The sequence below is a fragment of the Nothobranchius furzeri genome, chromosome 13, assembly GCF_043380555.1.
Source record: "Nothobranchius furzeri strain GRZ-AD chromosome 13, NfurGRZ-RIMD1, whole genome shotgun sequence".
Taxonomy (NCBI): Eukaryota; Metazoa; Chordata; class Actinopteri; order Cyprinodontiformes; family Nothobranchiidae; genus Nothobranchius; species Nothobranchius furzeri.
Genome location: NC_091753.1, coordinates 8,357,630 through 8,376,509, shown reverse-complemented (window position 1 = coordinate 8,376,509; position 18,880 = coordinate 8,357,630). Strand labels below are relative to the sequence as shown.

Sequence of the window (18,880 nt, the reverse complement as noted above, 5' to 3'; positions counted from 1 at the left end):
CAAGTTATTTGTACAACAGGCCCATTTTAAATCCCAACAGTTTCTTAGCAGACAATAGAAATGTGTTCTTAACTAACTTTACTTGGTTTAAAAATCTTACTAAAATAAACTTGAGTGCCGTATTGCAAAACCCAATCATACTTGTTATGTAAACATTAGCTTTGTAGATATTTTTTACAGATATATATTTGTGTGCAACAAAAACCAAACTTAAATAGTTTGTCATTCTTTATTGAAAAACAACAAAATACAGTTATACAGAAGTGTGGGAAAATGATAATGTGAAAGTATTGCTATTTAAATGTAATCCTATTTATCTTTAAAAAGAAAAACTCTAAAAATGTCCTGTACAGCATCATGACAGAAGAATGGTGGTCTGTCTGTCAGAATGTGCTGAACAGATTTGCTCTTTGAGGAGGAGTGTCATGTTTGGAGGAAGGTACTTAACCCAAGACATGCAGAATACAACACTGACCAAAAACTGATGGAAAAAATGATTTATTTATAAGGAGGAACTTAAGGTGCACAGATAAGTCTGTGGTTGGAACTGCAACAACAGCTCAGCATCTGGAGGAGGGAGAACACAGGTGAGCTTAGGTTCTGGTTTCAAAATCCATTGTAGGCAGGCAGAGGTGTTCAGCAGACTTACTGTGGTGGGTGTATGTGTTGGCTGGAGGAGGGAGAGGTAGAGAGCCGGGGGAAGCGCAGGAGAGGGAGCAGAGGTGGAGAGAAGCGGGGCGTCCTGGTGGATGGGGCACTGGGTGAGATGAGAGGTGGGTTATGGAGGGTGGTGATAAGGTCCGTGTGTTGAATATCCAAATCCTGGAGTAGAGGTCAGTATCCAATGAGGTCGACAGGAATCCTGAAGAATGGTAAATCCAATATAAGAGCAAAAACACTACGAAATAACATTAATCCTAGGAACACTAGAGGTAACACGAGTGGCTGGTTACTACCAAAACTGAGGCAATCTTCTGGCGTCAAATTGTGTCCTCCATCCACCTTAAATAGGAAAGCACCCCGCTGATCGCTGATCAGGAACGGCTGGGGTGGAGTCACCAGAACCATGAAGAACGTGTCTCCAGAGACAACTCGGGTCCTGGTACCGATCAGGAATGCGGACCTTATCACCCAGAGCTGCCAGGTCACGCTCAAAGCCTTCATGTTCACGCTGCAGAGCCTGAACGCTGGCCAGGTGGTGGCCGTAGTTGTCTGTGTTCAGGGCCTGGTTCTTCTCCTCGATCCACTCTTTGGTCTCATCAGCGTCTCTGAGAAGACATCAGAACTCCGTCTGAGTGTGGGTCCAAACTCTACTGACCCGTAAGCGGCGCATAAGTGTGCGGGGTACCTGTGGAAGCGCTACACCTCATGGGCGCTGCCCAGCATGTTGCAGCGAGCGCCAGCGGTTGTTCAGCTCCTGGAGAGAAACCAAACCCAGTGAGATGAAGGTGGACGCCAGCGGGCTGGACGCCGGACGAGGAAACCTGGAGACGGATCGCTCAGACAGGAAGGGAAGAGCTTCCTCTTACCTTGATGGAATTAAAGTTAGCCGTCGTCTGAACGCCCAACCGTACGGTCTGAGGTCAAAGGTCACAGGAAACACACACCAGTCAGCAGTCATACAGATGCATAAAGATAACTGTAGCCATGGCAACCAGCTGACATGTCCCCACTTTCACCAGCACCTGGTGCCTGCCGGGTCACCTGAATTCCTGTGTGATGTCAGCACGGTCGGCCGTGACTGCGGCCATCAGAGGTGACCTCTGATCAGCTGAATGAACTCACCTTCTAGGGTGACGCCGTGTTACCCCGGGTTTCCACGGGAGCCGTCAGCAGCACGTTACTGCAGCAGCACGTCTTGCTCGCGTAAGCTGCTGCTTGGCCCTTCCCACGAGACGCGAAGCAGCAGGGGAGCAGCTGTCACCGACCGAGCACGAAGTCACTCGAGTGACTTCGTCAGTAAACACAACAACAAGCAGGAGAAAACTACAACATGGTTTGTGTTTTATGTTCTGTCCGTTTTATAATCGCCAATACGGACCTGAAAAACAAAGGAGACCGCTAGCTAGGTGATAACTTCTCACGGGGCCGCTCAGTTAGTAACCTTTTTTAAAAGTAAAGCAACCGGAAGGCAGTACGTTCTTTATTCTGAAAATCTCGGTAGCTTCTCTCAATTTCCGCGTCCGATTTCCTGTCTTTCCTTCCCCAAAAATGTCGAACTTGACCCGTTTCAGAGGCGTCGCGCGTAGAAAATAGAACCGGCGCGTAAAGGCCGCGACATGCTGCTCCTGAGACGTGGCCGACTCGCGCTGCTGACGGCTCCGGTGGAAAAGGTTCTGTTGACCACAGCGGTTCCTATCAGCAGCTATGACGTGCTGCTGCAGTAAACGTGCTGCTGACGACTCCTGTGGAAAGCCGGGGTTAGAGTCGGCTTCATCCTGTAAACAAACAAATGAGTGGTAACAAAAACACCACGTCTGGTTCTGGTGGAGGCGGAGGACAACACGCACCTTTCCAGGAGCAGAACCCAGATGTTCTTGTTGCTACAAACAGAGACGAGCAGAGTTAACAAACCAGGAAGTGAGAGGGACCAGCTGCTGCAGACAGGTGACGCTCACCTGAGCCTGAACCATAGGAGCCTCCTCAGCCATCAGACCTTCTGACTCCAGTTCAGATGCCACCTTGTTGATGTCCCTCAGGCGGGACTCGTTGGCCTTCAGGTCCTGCAGGACAAAAGCACCTGCTGATTATCACCTGAGCTGATCTGACAGCTGCTGCTGGAAGACAGAGAGGAGGAAAAGTCCGACCTTCTGGAAGTCGTCAAACTTCTTCTGCAAGACCTCGACCTGCTCCAGGTCCGACCCGTCTCTCCATCCTCATTCAGCTAAAGACGCGAGTTCAAGTAAAACAACCTAAAGTCACACAAACACAAAGCAGGTGTGGAGATGTTCGCTCTGAGCTGGAGGTCGTTCCTCGGCTGTGAAGGGCACACGAACCTTGTTGGTGCTGTTGAGCAGCGTGAGGATGTCGCCCTTCTTCATGGTGACCTCTCCAGGACTCTTCTCCTGGTAGTCGTACAGAGCCAGAACCAGCTCCTTCCCGGTCTCATCGTCAGTTGGAGCCACTTGTTGCTGTCGGGTTAACAGGTCTGGTGTTAGAACGTGGTGGATAAGAATGTTCTGACGGGCCGAGGGTTCTGAACCAGCGAAGTGACCTGGACCCAAACAAAGTGAGCCAGAACCTGCAGACACCTCAGAAACATGTCAGGACCAGACCTGCTCTACCTTCCTCCATTATGGTCTCTCCTTTCTGGGTGACAGCCTTGATGCGAGGTTCATGACCTGTGATCTCAGCCTGCAGAGCCTCGTGCTTCTTCAGCAGGTTCTGGACACCAATCAGGTCCTTCCCTGAGGACACATGTTAGAGTTCAGCATTATGCAGTAGACAGACCAGTTTAACCTAGGGGTTTCTTTCTTCTACTATCTGCTCTTTAACTGTATTATTTCCTGCTATTTCAGCTGTTAACTTTATTTTTTCTGTGTTTTTCTCCCCAGAAGAAGCAACAATGATGCTTTGCTGAGCTGTGGTGGCCTCATGGAGGGGGCCATCGTCTAGCACACTGCTGCTAACCACTTAATCATTCTCCCTCTCCTGATAATAACATTTTACTTTCTTTGATGTTGGATGTACTACTGCTAGTTTACCCGTTTAATTATAGATTCACTAGGATAAATACAATAAAGTTTATCTCTCGCCAAATAGAATATTTACTAAGAAATCACAATGTAACGTGTGTGTGTGTGTGTGTGTGTGTGTGTGTGTAAAAGCCATGTGTAGTGTTTATTTATAAAGCATATGTTGTTGGATTTTATCCAGAATCTAGACTTTGAAAATATATAGTTTAATTACAGTTTGATTTATTTGACATCTGTATAATGTTTATTATTTTGTTTTTCCCCCTAAATACCTAACGTTTTAGTTAACATGAATATTAGTCATTCATCCCAATACATGAAGTTACACATTTTAAATTTTAATAGGGGAAGACTGCAGGAGGGAGCAGTAAAATACAGGGGGTCCCCTGCAAAAACTAACTTTACGAGTCTGATGAAAGTTGCTGGTATTCCCGCTGCTTCTTCGGTAAACAGCGCCAACAAAAACAAAGAAACTTGGGATCTTGTCGGCGTGGCAGTGGGATTTAAGGGAAACGCTGTATGCCCTATAGACTTCTCAACGAGCTGCAGTATTTCTCCGGTCAGATCTGTCTCCGAGTTCCACGAGCGGTCAGCCCGCAGCAGCGAGGCGCCGCATCGATCAGCCTGCCCGGCCTGACCGCTGGGGATTACCGGATGAAAGAATAGAGCACAGAAGTGTCCCCCCAAGCGGCGCGCCCCGTCATATTTCAACCCATTTTTATCTTAAATGCACTGGGTTTTACCCTATTACCAATTTAAATATGCCCTATTAATTATTTTACCGTATTTTACATTTAAATTTCATGGTTAAACAGTACATGCTACATGTTAAACTGATAGTTAGCTAGCTACTTCGGTAAACTCAGCTAGTTTAAAGGCAGCAGTGACATAAAATACAAATATAGATTTTAACTTACCGAAAAAAATGAAGTGGAGACTCCTTGGACGCTCTATTAGTGCAATTAATACCACTGCAAGTCATTTTGTCCAACAATTGCACCAATATTATCCAAAACAGAATTCACAAGCACAGAGACTCAAAATCCCGACACAGTTTCCAGGAGAGACCGAGGCTGTACTGAGGCCTTTCCACGGAGCTAGCTCTGTGGTCACGTGGGTCTGAGGCGGCGGTCACGTGTGTCGGATGCTCATTAATTATACAGAATTTTAGGCTTTCAATACACTTAAACAGAAGAGTGAGAAAAAAATTCACCCCCCTCAGAGTTGTCATGAGTATAAACTAGATAATTTAGACGAAAAACCATTTTTTGAACCAGGCTGTAAACATGTTTATTTCTGCTGTGAAAATGGCATTTTTAACATGGGAGTCAATGAGGATTTGCTCGCTTCTGGTACCAGCCCCCAGCGGATGAGGGTGGAACTGCAATTTTTCTTACTTCCGGGTTGGGACCATTTTCTGAGCGGCATTGTGGGGGCTTGAAATTAACCCAGAATGATGTGAAATTGTGCTTCGTGCAACATAATTCTGGGTGCCATTTACAAACCATAAGTGCTAATGACTCCATTCCTTTTTGTGGTTGTAGGGGCTGTTGATTGGAGTACACTAAAACAAACCTAACCTCTCTAGGACATTCAGAAGCCAAGTTATAAGCCCACAAAGATGTAACTGGACTACTTCTTTAAAGTGACACCAGGCCCGGTGACCTTTGGGACATGGTTTTACCCCCTATAGGAATGTGCGATCATCTTGAAATGTTCAAATTACTTACAACTCAATAGATTCTACCTTCTTATAGCGTTTCAGCCTGATTGGACCTTGTTTTCACACAAATGGACCCAGAATGAAGTGAAATTGTGCTTCGTGCCACATAATTCTGGGTGCCATTTACAAACCATAAGTGCTAATTACTCCATTCCTTTTTGTGGTTGTAGGGGCTGTTGATTGGAGTACACTAAAACAAACCTGATCTCTCTAGGACATTCAGAAGCCAAGTTATAAGCCCACAAATGTGTAACTGGACTACTTTAAATTGACACCAGATCCGGTGACCTTTGGGACATGGTTTGATCCCCTTAGGAAAGTGCTATCATCATGAAACGTTCAGATCACTTACAACTCAATAGATTCTAACTTCCTGTAACGTTTCAGCCTGATTGGACCTTGTTTTCACACAAATGGACCCAGAATCATGTGAAATTGTGCTTCGTGCAACATAATTCTGGGTGCCATTTAAAAACCATAAGTGCTAATGACTCCATTCCTTTTTGTGGTTGTAGGGGCTGTTAATTGGAGTATACTAAAACAAACCTGATCTCTCTAGGACATTCAGAAGCCACGTTATAAGCCCACAAATGTGTAACTGGACTACTTCTTTAAATTGACACCAGATCCGGTGACCTTTGGGACATGGTTTGACCCCCTTAGGAAAGTGCTATCATCATGAAACGTTCAAATCACTTACAACTCAATAGATTCTAACTTCCTGTAACGTTTCAGCCTTATTGGACCTTGTTTTCACACAAATGAACCCAGAATGATGTGAAAGTGTGCTTCGTGCAACATAATTCTGGGTGCCATTTAAAAACCATAAGTGCTAATGACTCCATTCCTCTTTGGGGTAATGGGGGCTGTTAACTGGAGTACTCTAAAACAAACCTGACCTCTCTAGGATATTCAGAAGCCAAGTTATAAGCCCACAAATGTGTAACTGGACTACTTCTTTAAAGTGACACCAGGCCCGGTGACCTTTGGGACATGGTTTGACCCCCTATAGGAATGTGCGATCATCATGAAACGTTCAGATCACTTACAACTCAATAGATTCTACCTTCTTGTAACGTTTCAGCCTGATTGGACCTTGTTTTCACACAAATGAACCCAGAATGAAGTGAAATTGTGCTTCGTGCAAAATAATTCTGGGTGCCATTTACAAACCACAAGTGCTAATGACTCCATTCCTTTTTGTGGTTGTATGGGCTGTTGATTGGAGTACACTAAAACAAACCTGATCTCTCTAGGACATTCAGAAGCCAAGTTATAAGCCCACCAATTTGTAACTGTACTACTTCTTTAAATTGACACCAGATCCGGTGACCTTTGGGACATGGTTTGACCCCCTTAGGAAAGTGCTATCATCATGAAACGTTCAGATCACTTACAACTCAATAGATTCTACCTTCTTGTAACGTTTCAGCCTGATTGGACCTTGTTTTCACACAAATGGACCCAGAATGATGTGAAATTGTGCTTCGTGCAACATAATTCTGGGTGCCATTTACAATCCATAAGTGCTAATGACTCCATTCCTTTTTGTGGTTGTAGGGGCTGTTGATTGGAGTACACCAAAACAAACCTGATCTCTCCAGGACATTCAGAAGCCAAGTTATAAGCCCACAAATGTGTAACTGGACTACTTCTTTAAAGTGACACCAGGCCCGGTGACCTTTGGGACATGGTTTGACCCCCTATAGGAATGTGCGATCATCATGAAACGTTCAGATCACTTACAACTCAATAGATTCTACCTTCTTGTAACGTTTCAGCCTGATTGGACCTTGTTTTCACACAAATTAACCCAGAATGATGTAAAATTGTGCTTCGTGCAACATAATTCTGGGTGCCATTTATAAACCATAAGTGCTAATGACTCCATTCCTTTTTGTGGTTGTAGGGGCTGTTGATTGGAGTACACTAAAACAAACCTAACCTCTCTAGGACATTCAGAAGCCAAGTTATAAGCCCACAAAGATGTAACTGGACTACTTCTTTAAAGTGACACCAGGCCCGGTGACCTTTGGGACATGGTTTTACCCCCTATAGGAATGTGCGATCATCTTGAAACGTTCAAATCACTTACAACTCAATAGATTCTACCTTCTTATAGCGTTTCAGCCTGATTGGACCTTGTTTTCACACAAATGGACCCTGAATGAAGTGAAATTGTGCTTCGTGCAACATAATTCTGGGTGCCATTTACAAACCATAAGTGCTAATGACTCCATTCCTTTTTGTGGTTGTAGGGGCTGTTGATTGGAGTACACTAAAACAAACCTGATCTCTCTAGGACATTCAGAAGCCAAGTTATAAGCCCACAAATGTGTAACTGGACTACTTTAAATTGACACCAGATCCGGTGACCTTTGGGACATGGTTTGACCCCCTTAGGAAAGTGCTATCATCATGAAACGTTCAGATCACTTACAACTCAATAGATTCTACCTTCTTGTAACGTTTCAGCCTGATTGGACCTTGTTTTCACACAAATGGACCCAGAATGATGTGAAATTGTGCTTCGTGCAACATAATTCTGGGTGCCATTTACAAACCATAAGTGCTAATGACTCCATTCCTTTTTGTGGTTGTAGGGGCTGTTGATTGGAGTACACTAAAACAAACCTGATCTCTCTAGGACATTCAGAAGCCAAGTTATAAGCCCACAAATGTGTAACTGGACTAATTCTTTAAAGTGACACCAGATCCGGTGACCTTTGCGACATGGTTTGACCCCCTTAGGAAAGTGCTATCATCATGAAACGTTCAGATCACTTACAACTCAATAGATTCTACCTTCCTGTAACGTTTCTGCCTGATTGGACCTTGTTTTCACACAAATGAACCCAGAATGATGTGAAATTGTGCTTCGTGCAACATAATTCTGGGTGCCATTTACAAACCATAAGTGCTAATGACTCCATTCCTTTTTGTGGTTGTAGGGGCTGTTGATTGGAGTACATTAAAACAAACCTGATCTCTCTAGGACATTCAGAAGTCAAGTTATAAGCCTACAAAGATGTAACTGGACTACTTCTTTAAAGTGACAGCAGGCCCGGTGACCTTTGGGACATGGTTTTACCCCCTATAGGAATGTGCGATCATCTTGAAACGTTCAGATCACTTACAACTCAATAGAATCTACCTTCCTGTAACGTTTCAGCCTGATTGGACATTGTTTTCACACAAATGGACCCAGAATGATGTGAAATTGTGCTTCGTTCAACATAATTCTGGGTGCCATTTAAGAACCATAAGTGCTAATGACTCCATTCCTTTTTGTGGTTGTAGGGGCTGTTGATTGGAGTACACTAAAACAACCCTGATCTCTCTAGGACATTCAGAAGCCAAGTTATAAGCCCACAAAGGTGTAACTGGACTACTTCTTTAAAGTGACACCAGGCCCGGTGACCTTTGGGACATGGTTTGACCCCCTATAGGAAAGTGCTATCATCATGAAACGTTCAGATCACTTACAACTCAATAGATTCTACCTTCCTGTAACGTTTCTGCCTGATTGGACCTTGTTTTCACACAAATGAACCCAGAATGATGTGAAATTTTGCTTCGTACAACATAATTCTGGGTGCCATTTACAAACCATAAGTGCTAATGACTCCATTCCTTTTTGTGGTTGTAGGGGCTGTTGATTGGAGTACATTAAAACAAACCTGACCTCTCCAGGACATTCAGAAGCCAAGTTATAAGCCCACAAATGTGTAACTGGACTACTACTTTAAATTGACACCAGATCCGGTGACATTTGGGACATGGTTTGACCCCCTTAGGAAAGTGCTATCATCATGAAACGTTCAGATCACTTACAACTCAATAGATTCTACCTTCCTGTAACGTTTCAGCCTGATTGGACCTTGTTTTCACACAAATGAACCCAGAATGATGTGAAATTGTGCTTCGTGCAACATAATTCTGGGTGCCATTTAAAAACCATAAGTGCTAATGACTCCATTCCTTTTTGTGGTTGTAGGGGCTGTTGATTGGAGTATACTAAAACAAACCTGATCTCTCTAGGACATTCAGAAGCCAAGTTATAAGCCCACAAATGTGTAACTGGACTACTTCTTTAGACACCAGATCCGGTGACCTTTGGGACATGGTTTGACCCCCTTAGGGAAGTGCTATCATCATGAAACGTTCAGATCACTTACAATTTAATAGATTCTACCTTCCTGTAATGTTTCAGCCTGATTGGACCTTGTTTTCACACAAATGGACCCAGAATGATGTGAAATTGTGCTTCGTGCAACATAATTCTGGGTTCCATTTACAAACCATAAGTGCTAATGACTCCATTCCTTTTTGTGGTTGTAGGGGCTGTTGATTGGAGTACACTAAAACAAACCTGATCTCTCTAGGGCATTCAGAAGCCAAGTTATAAGCCCACAAATGTGTAACTGGACTACTTCTTTAAATTGACACCAGATCCGGTGACCTTTGGGACATGTTTTGACCCCCTTAGGAAAGTGCTATCATCATGAAACGTTCAGATCACTTACAACGCAATAGATTCTACCTTCCTGTAACGTTTCAGCCTGATTGGACCTTGTTTTCACACAAATGAACCCAGAATGATGTGAAATTGTGCTTCGTGCAACATAATTCTGGGTGCCATTTAAAAACCATAAGTGCTAATGACTCCATTCCTTTTTGTGGTTGTAGGGGCTGTTGATTGGAGTACACTAAAACAAACCTAACCTCTCTAGGACATTCAGAAGCCAAGTTATAAGCCCACAAAGGTGTAACTGGACTACTTCTTTAAAGTGACACTTGGCCCGGTGACCTTTGGGACATGGTTTGACCCCCTATAGGAATGTGCGATCATCTTGAAACGTTCAGATCACTTACAACTCAATAGATTCTACCTTCTTGTAGCGTTTCAGCCTGATTGGACCTTGTTTTCACACAAATTGACCCAGAATGATGTGAAATTGTGCTTCGTGCAACATAATTCTGGGTGCCACTTACAAACCATAAGTGCTAATGACTCCATTCCTTTTTGTGGTTGTAGGGGCTGTTGATTGGAGTACATTAAAACAAACCTGATCTCTCTAGGACATTCAGAAGCCAAGTTATAAGCCCACAAATGTGTAACTGGACTACTTCTTTAAATTGACACCAGATCCAGTGACCTTTGGGACATGGTTTGACCCCCTTAGGAAAGTGCTATCATCATGAAACGTTCAGATCACTTACAACTCAATAGATTCTACCTTCCTGTAACGTTTCAGCCTGATTGGACCTTGTTTTCACACAAATGGACCCAGAATGATGTGAAATTGTGCTTCGTGCAACATAATTCTGGGTGCCATTTAAAAACCATAAGTGCTAATGACTCCATTCCTTTTTGTGGTTGTAGGGGCTGTTGATTGGAGTACACTAAAATAAACCTGATCTCTCTAGGACATTCAGAAGCCAAGTTATAAGCCCACAAATGTGTAACTGGACTACTTCTTTAAATTGACACCAGATCCGGTGACCTTTGGGACATGGTTTGACCCCCTTAGGAAAGTGCTATCATCATGAAACGTTCAGATAACTTACAACTCAATAGATTCTACCTTCCTGTAACGTTTCAGCCTGATTGGACCTTGTTTTCACACAAATGAACCCAGAATGATGTGAAATTGTGCTTCGTGCAACATAATTCTGGGTGCCATTTACAAACCATAAGTGCTAATGACTCCATTCCTTTTTGTGGTTGTAGGGGCTGTTGATTGGAGTACACTAAAACAAACTTGACCTCTCTAGGACATTCAGAAGCCAAGTTATAAGCCCACAAAGTTGTAACTGGACAACTTCTTTAAAGTGACACCAGGCCCGGTGACCTTTGGGACATGGTTTTACCCCCTATAAGAATGTGCGATCATCTTGAAACATTCAGATCACTTACAACTCAATAGATTCTACCTTCTTGTAGAGTTTCAGCCTGATTGGACCTTGTTTTCACACAAATGAACCCAGAATGATGTGAAATTGTGCTTCGTGCAACATAATTCTGGGTGCCATTTACAAACCTTAAGTGCTAATGACTCCATTCCTTTTTGTGGTTGTAGGGGCTGTTGATTGGAGTACACTAAAACAAACCTGATCTCTCTAGGACATTCAGAAGCCAAGTTATAAGCCCACAAATGTGTAACTGGACTACTTCTTTAAATTGACACCAGATCCGGTGACCTTTGGGACATGGTTTGACCCCCTTAGGAAAGTGCTATCATCATGAAACGTTCAGATCACTTACAACTCAATAGATTCTACCTTCCTGTAACGTTTCAGCCTGATTGGACCTTGTTTTCACACAAATGAACCCAGAATGATGTGAAATTGTGCTTCGTGCAACATAATTCTGGGTGCCATTTACAAACCATAAGTGCTAATGACTCCATTCCTTTTTGTGGTTTTAGGGGCTGTTGATTGGACTACACTAAAACAAACTAACCTCTCTAGGACATTCAGAAGCCAAGTTATAAGCCCAAAAGGTGTAACAGGACTACTACTTTAAAGTGACACCAGGCCCGGTGACCTTTGGGACATGGTTTTACCCCCTATAGGAATGTGCGATCATCTTGAAATGTTCAGATCACTTACAACTCAATAGATTCTACCTTCTTGTAGCTTTTCAGCCTGATTGGACCTTGTTTTCACACAAATGGACCCAGAATGATGTGAAATTGTGCTTCGTGCAACATAATTCTGCGTGTCATTTACAAACCATAAGTGCTAATGACTCCATTCCTTTTTGTGGTTGTAGGGGCTGTTGATTGGAGTACAGTAAAACAAACCTGATCTCTCTAGGACATTCAGAAGCCAAGTTATAAGCCCACAAATGTGTAACTGGACTACTTCTTTAAATTGACACCAGATCCGGTGACTTTTGGGACATGGTTTGACCCCCTTAGGAAAGTGCTATCATCATGAAACGTTCAGATCACTTGCAACTCAATAGATTCTACCTTCCTGTAACGTTTCAGCCTGATTGGACCTTGTTTTCACACAAATGAACCCAGAATGATGTGAAATTGTGCTTCGTGCAACATAATTCTGGGTGCCATTTACAAACCATAAGTGCTAATATCTCCATTCCTTTTTGTGGTTGTAGGGGCTGTTGATTGGAGTACATTAAAACAAACCTGATCTCTCTAGGACATTCAGAAGCCAAGTTATAAGCCCACAAATGTGTAACTGGACTACTTCTTTAAATTGACACCAGATCCGGTGACCTTTGGGACATGGTTTGATCCCCTTAGGAAAGCGCTATCATCATGAAACGTTCAGATCACTTACAACTAAATAGATTCTACCTTCCTGTAACGTTTCAGCCTGATTGGACCTTGTTTTCAAACAAATGAACCCAGAATGATGTGAAATTGTGCTTCGTGCAACATAATTCTGGGTGCCATTTACAAACCATAAATGCTAATGACGCCATTCCTTTTTGTGGTTGTAGGGGCTGTTGATTGGAGTACATTAAAACAAACCTGATCTCTCTAGGACATTCAGAAGCCAAGTTATAAGCCCACGAATGTGTAACTGGACTACTTCTTTAAAGTGACACCAGGCCCGGTGACCTTTGGGACATGGTTTGACCCCCTTAGGAAAGTGCTATCTTCATGAAACGTTCAGATCACTTACAACTAAATAGATTCTACCTTCCTGTAACGTTTCAGCCTGATTGGACCTTGTTTTCACACAAATGAACCCAGAATGATGTGAAATTGTGCTTCGTGCAACATAATTCTGGGTGCCATTTACAAACCATAAATGCTAATGACTTCATTCCTTTTAGTGGTAATAGGGCTGCTAATTGGAGTACTCTAAAACAAACCTGACCTCTCTAGGATATTCAGAAGCCAAGTTATAAGCCCACAAAGGTGTAACTGGACTACTTCTTTAAAGTGACACCAGGCCCGGTGACCTTTGGGACATGGTTTGACCCCCTTAGGAAAGTGCTATCATCATGAAACGTTCAGATCACTTACAATTCAATAGAGTCTACCTTCCTGTAACGTTTCAGCCTGATTGTACCTTGTTTTCACACAAATGAACCCAGAATGATGTGAAATTGTGCTTTGTGCAACATAATTCTGGGTGCCATTTAAAAACCATAAGTGCTAATGACTCCATTCCTTATTGTGGTTGTAGGGGCTGTTGATTGGAGTATACTAAAACAAACCTGATGTCTCTAGGACATTCAGAAGCCAAGTTATAAGCCCACAAATGTGTAACTGGACTACTTCTTTAAATTGACACCAGATCCGGTGACCTTTGGGACATGGTTTGACCCCCTTAAGAAAGTGCTATCATCATGAAACGTTCAGATCACTTACAACTCAATAGATTCTACCTTCCTGTAACGTTTCAGCCTGATTGGACCTTGTTTTCACACAAATGGACCCAGAATGATGTGAAATTGTGCTTCGTGCAACATAATTCTGGGGGCCATTTACAAACCATAAGTGCTAATTACTCCATTCCTTTTTGTGGTTGTAGGGGCTGTTGATTGGAGTACACTAAAACAAACCTGATCTCTCTAGGACATTCAGAAGCCAAGTTATAAGCCCACAAATGTGTAACTGGACTACTTCTTTAAATTGACACCAGATCCGGTGACCTTTGGGACATGGTTTGACCCCCTTAAGAATGTGCGATCATCTTGAAACATTCAGATCACTTACAACTCAATAGATTCTACCTTCTTGTAGAGTTTCAGCCTGATTGGACCTTGTTTTCACACAAATGAACCCAGAATGATGTGAAATTGTGCTTCGTGCAACATAATTCTGGGTGCCATTTACAAACCATAAGTGCTAATGACTCCATTCCTTTTTGTGGTTGTAGGGGCTGTTGATTGGAGTACACTAAAACAAACTTGACCTCTCTAGGACATTCAGAAGCCAAGTTATAAGCCCACAAAGTTGTAACTGGACAACTTCTTTAAAGTGACACCAGGCCCGGTGACCTTTGGGACATGGTTTTACCCCCTATAAGAATGTGCGATCATCTTGAAACATTCAGATCACTTACAACTCAATAGATTCTACCTTCTTGTAGAGTTTCAGCCTGATTGGACCTTGTTTTCACACAAATGAACCCAGAATGATGTGAAATTGTGCTTCGTGCAACATAATTCTGGGTGCCATTTACAAACCTTAAGTGCTAATGACTCCATTCCTTTTTGTGGTTGTAGGGGCTGTTGATTGGAGTACACTAAAACAAACCTGATCTCTCTAGGACATTCAGAAGCCAAGTTATAAGCCCACAAATGTGTAACTGGACTACTTCTTTAAATTGACACCAGATCCGGTGACCTTTGGGACATGGTTTGACCCCCTTAGGAAAGTGCTATCATCATGAAACGTTCAGATCACTTACAACTCAATAGATTCTACCTTCCTGTAACGTTTCAGCCTGATTGGACCTTGTTTTCACACAAATGAACCCAGAATGATGTGAAATTGTGCTTCGTGCAACATAATTCTGGGTGCCATTTACAAACCATAAGTGCTAATGACTCCATTCCTTTTTGTGGTTTTAGGGGCTGTTGATTGGACTACACTAAAACAAACTAACCTCTCTAGGACATTCAGAAGCCAAGTTATAAGCCCAAAAGGTGTAACAGGACTACTACTTTAAAGTGACACCAGGCCCGGTGACCTTTGGGACATGGTTTTACCCCCTATAGGAATGTGCGATCATCTTGAAATGTTCAGATCACTTACAACTCAATAGATTCTACCTTCTTGTAGCTTTTCAGCCTGATTGGACCTTGTTTTCACACAAATGGACCCAGAATGATGTGAAATTGTGCTTCGTGCAACATAATTCTGCGTGTCATTTACAAACCATAAGTGCTAATGACTCCATTCCTTTTTGTGGTTGTAGGGGCTGTTGATTGGAGTACAGTAAAACAAACCTGATCTCTCTAGGACATTCAGAAGCCAAGTTATAAGCCCACAAATGTGTAACTGGACTACTTCTTTAAATTGACACCAGATCCGGTGACTTTTGGGACATGGTTTGACCCCCTTAGGAAAGTGCTATCATCATGAAACGTTCAGATCACTTGCAACTCAATAGATTCTACCTTCCTGTAACGTTTCAGCCTGATTGGACCTTGTTTTCACACAAATGAACCCAGAATGATGTGAAATTGTGCTTCGTGCAACATAATTCTGGGTGCCATTTACAAACCATAAGTGCTAATATCTCCATTCCTTTTTGTGGTTGTAGGGGCTGTTGATTGGAGTACATTAAAACAAACCTGATCTCTCTAGGACATTCAGAAGCCAAGTTATAAGCCCACAAATGTGTAACTGGACTACTTCTTTAAATTGACACCAGATCCGGTGACCTTTGGGACATGGTTTGATCCCCTTAGGAAAGCGCTATCATCATGAAACGTTCAGATCACTTACAACTAAATAGATTCTACCTTCCTGTAACGTTTCAGCCTGATTGGACCTTGTTTTCAAACAAATGAACCCAGAATGATGTGAAATTGTGCTTCGTGCAACATAATTCTGGGTGCCATTTACAAACCATAAATGCTAATGACGCCATTCCTTTTTGTGGTTGTAGGGGCTGTTGATTGGAGTACATTAAAACAAACCTGATCTCTCTAGGACATTCAGAAGCCAAGTTATAAGCCCACGAATGTGTAACTGGACTACTTCTTTAAAGTGACACCAGGCCCGGTGACCTTTGGGACATGGTTTGACCCCCTTAGGAAAGTGCTATCTTCATGAAACGTTCAGATCACTTACAACTAAATAGATTCTACCTTCCTGTAACGTTTCAGCCTGATTGGACCTTGTTTTCACACAAATGAACCCAGAATGATGTGAAATTGTGCTTCGTGCAACATAATTCTGGGTGCCATTTACAAACCATAAATGCTAATGACTTCATTCCTTTTAGTGGTAATAGGGCTGCTAATTGGAGTACTCTAAAACAAACCTGACCTCTCTAGGATATTCAGAAGCCAAGTTATAAGCCCACAAAGGTGTAACTGGACTACTTCTTTAAAGTGACACCAGGCCCGGTGACCTTTGGGACATGGTTTGACCCCCTTAGGAAAGTGCTATCATCATGAAACGTTCAGATCACTTACAATTCAATAGAGTCTACCTTCCTGTAACGTTTCAGCCTGATTGTACCTTGTTTTCACACAAATGAACCCAGAATGATGTGAAATTGTGCTTTGTGCAACATAATTCTGGGTGCCATTTAAAAACCATAAGTGCTAATGACTCCATTCCTTATTGTGGTTGTAGGGGCTGTTGATTGGAGTATACTAAAACAAACCTGATGTCTCTAGGACATTCAGAAGCCAAGTTATAAGCCCACAAATGTGTAACTGGACTACTTCTTTAAATTGACACCAGATCCGGTGACCTTTGGGACATGGTTTGACCCCCTTAAGAAAGTGCTATCATCATGAAACGTTCAGATCACTTACAACTCAATAGATTCTACCTTCCTGTAACGTTTCAGCCTGATTGGACCTTGTTTTCACACAAATGGACCCAGAATGATGTGAAATTGTGCTTCGTGCAACATAATTCTGGGGGCCATTTACAAACCATAAGTGCTAATTACTCCATTCCTTTTTGTGGTTGTAGGGGCTGTTGATTGGAGTACACTAAAACAAACCTAACCTCTCTAGGACATTCAGAAGCCAAGTTATAAGCCCACAAAGGTGTAACTGGACTACTTCTTTAAAGTGACACCAGGCCCGGTGACCTTTGGGACATGGTTTTACCCCCTATAGGAATGTGCGATCATCTTGAAACGTTCAGATCACTTACAACTCAATAGATTCTACCTTCTTGTAGCGTTTCAGCCCTATTGGACCTTGTTTTCACACAAATGGACCCAGAATGATGTGAAATTGTGCTTCGTGCAACATAATTCTGGGTGCCATTTACAAACCATAAGTGCTAATGTCTCCATTCCTTTTTGTGGTTGTAGGGGCTGTTGATTGGAGTACACTAAAACAAACCTGATCTCTCTAGGACATTCAGAAGCTAAGTTATAAGCCCACAAATGTGTAACTGGACTACTTCTTTAAATTGACACCAGATCCGGTGATCTTTGGGACATGGTTTGACCCCCTTAGGAAACTGCGATCATCATGAAACGTTCAGATCACTTACAACTCAATAGATTCTACCTTCCTGTATTGTTTCAGCCTGATTGGACCTTGTTTTCACACAAATGAACCCAGAATGATGTGAAATTGTGCTTCATGCAACATAATTCTGGGTGCCATTTAAAAACCATAAGTGCTAATGTCTCCATTCCTTATTGTGGTTGTAGGGGCTGTTGATTGGAGTACACTAAAGCAAACCTGATCGCTCTAGGACATTCAGAAGCCAAGTTATAAGCCCACAAATGTGTAACTGGACTACTTCTTTAAATTGACACCAGATCCGGTGACCTTTGGGACATGGTTTGACCCCCTTAGGAAAGTGCTATCATCATGAAACGTTCAGATCACTTACAACTCAATAGATTCTACCTTCCTGTAACGTTTCAGCCGGATTGGACCTTGTTTTCACACAAATGAACCCAGAATGATGTGAAATTGTGCTTCGTGCAACATAATTCTGGGTGCCATTTACAAACCATAAATGCTAATGACTCCATTCCTTTTTGTGGTTGTAGGGGCTGTTGATTGGAGTACATTAAAACAAACCTGATCTCTCTAGGACATTCAGAAGCCAAGTTATAAGTCCACAAATGTGTAACTGGACTACTACTTTAAATTGACACCAGATCCGGTGACCTTTGGGACATGGTTTGACCCCCTTAGGAAAGTGCTATCATCATGAAACGTTCAGATCACTTACAACTCAATAGATTCTACCTTCCTGTAACTTTTCAGCCTGATTGGACCTTGTTTTCACACACATGGACCCAGAATGATGTGAAAATGTGCTTCGTGCAACATAATTCTGGGTGCCATTTACAAACCATAAGTGCTAATGACTCCAATCCTTTTTGTGGTTGTAGGGGCTGTTGATTGGAGTACACTAAAACAAACCTGACCTCTCTAGGACATTCAGAAGCCAAGTTATAAGCCCACAAAGGTGTAACTGGACTACTTCTTTAAAGTGACACCAGGCCCGGTGACCTTTGGGACATGGTTTGACCCCCTATGGGAATGTGAGATCATCAAGAAACGTTCAGATCACTTACAACTCAATAGATTTTACCTTCTTGTAACGTTTCAGCCTGATTGGACCTTGTTTTCACACAAATGGACCCAGAATGATGTGAAATTGTGCTTCGTGCAACATAATTCTGGATGCCATTTACAAACCATAAGTGCTAATGACTCCATTCCTTTTGTGGTTGTAGGGGCTGTTGATTGGAGTACACTAAAACAAACTTGATCTCTCTAGGACATTCAGAAGCCAAGTTATAAGCCCAC

At 42.6% G+C, this 18,880-nt stretch overlaps 1 protein-coding gene across 2 annotated transcripts; it reads right to left on the bottom strand.

The window, feature by feature from the left end:
- Window positions 1-1,867: 1,867 nt before the first annotated feature.
- Window positions 1,868-4,759, bottom strand: LOC139062453 (spectrin alpha chain, non-erythrocytic 1-like). Of its 2 annotated transcripts, none has more exons than XM_070543319.1 (7): window positions 4,613-4,759; window positions 3,285-3,407; window positions 2,997-3,214; window positions 2,808-2,912; window positions 2,619-2,723; window positions 2,511-2,543; window positions 1,868-2,438 (listed from the first exon to the last, which is right to left on the bottom strand). In XM_070543319.1, the coding sequence occupies exons 5-7, from the start codon at window positions 2,649-2,651 to the stop codon at window positions 2,097-2,099; spliced, it is 408 nt and encodes a 135-aa protein (XP_070399420.1). In that variant the 5' UTR covers window positions 2,652-2,723; window positions 2,808-2,912; window positions 2,997-3,214; window positions 3,285-3,407; window positions 4,613-4,759; the 3' UTR covers window positions 1,868-2,096. The 2 variants fall into 2 exon arrangements, with proteins under 2 accessions (XP_070399420.1, XP_070399421.1); XM_070543320.1 differs by having other exon boundaries at window positions 2,206-2,438.
- Between the last annotated feature and the right edge of the window lie 14,121 nt (window positions 4,760-18,880).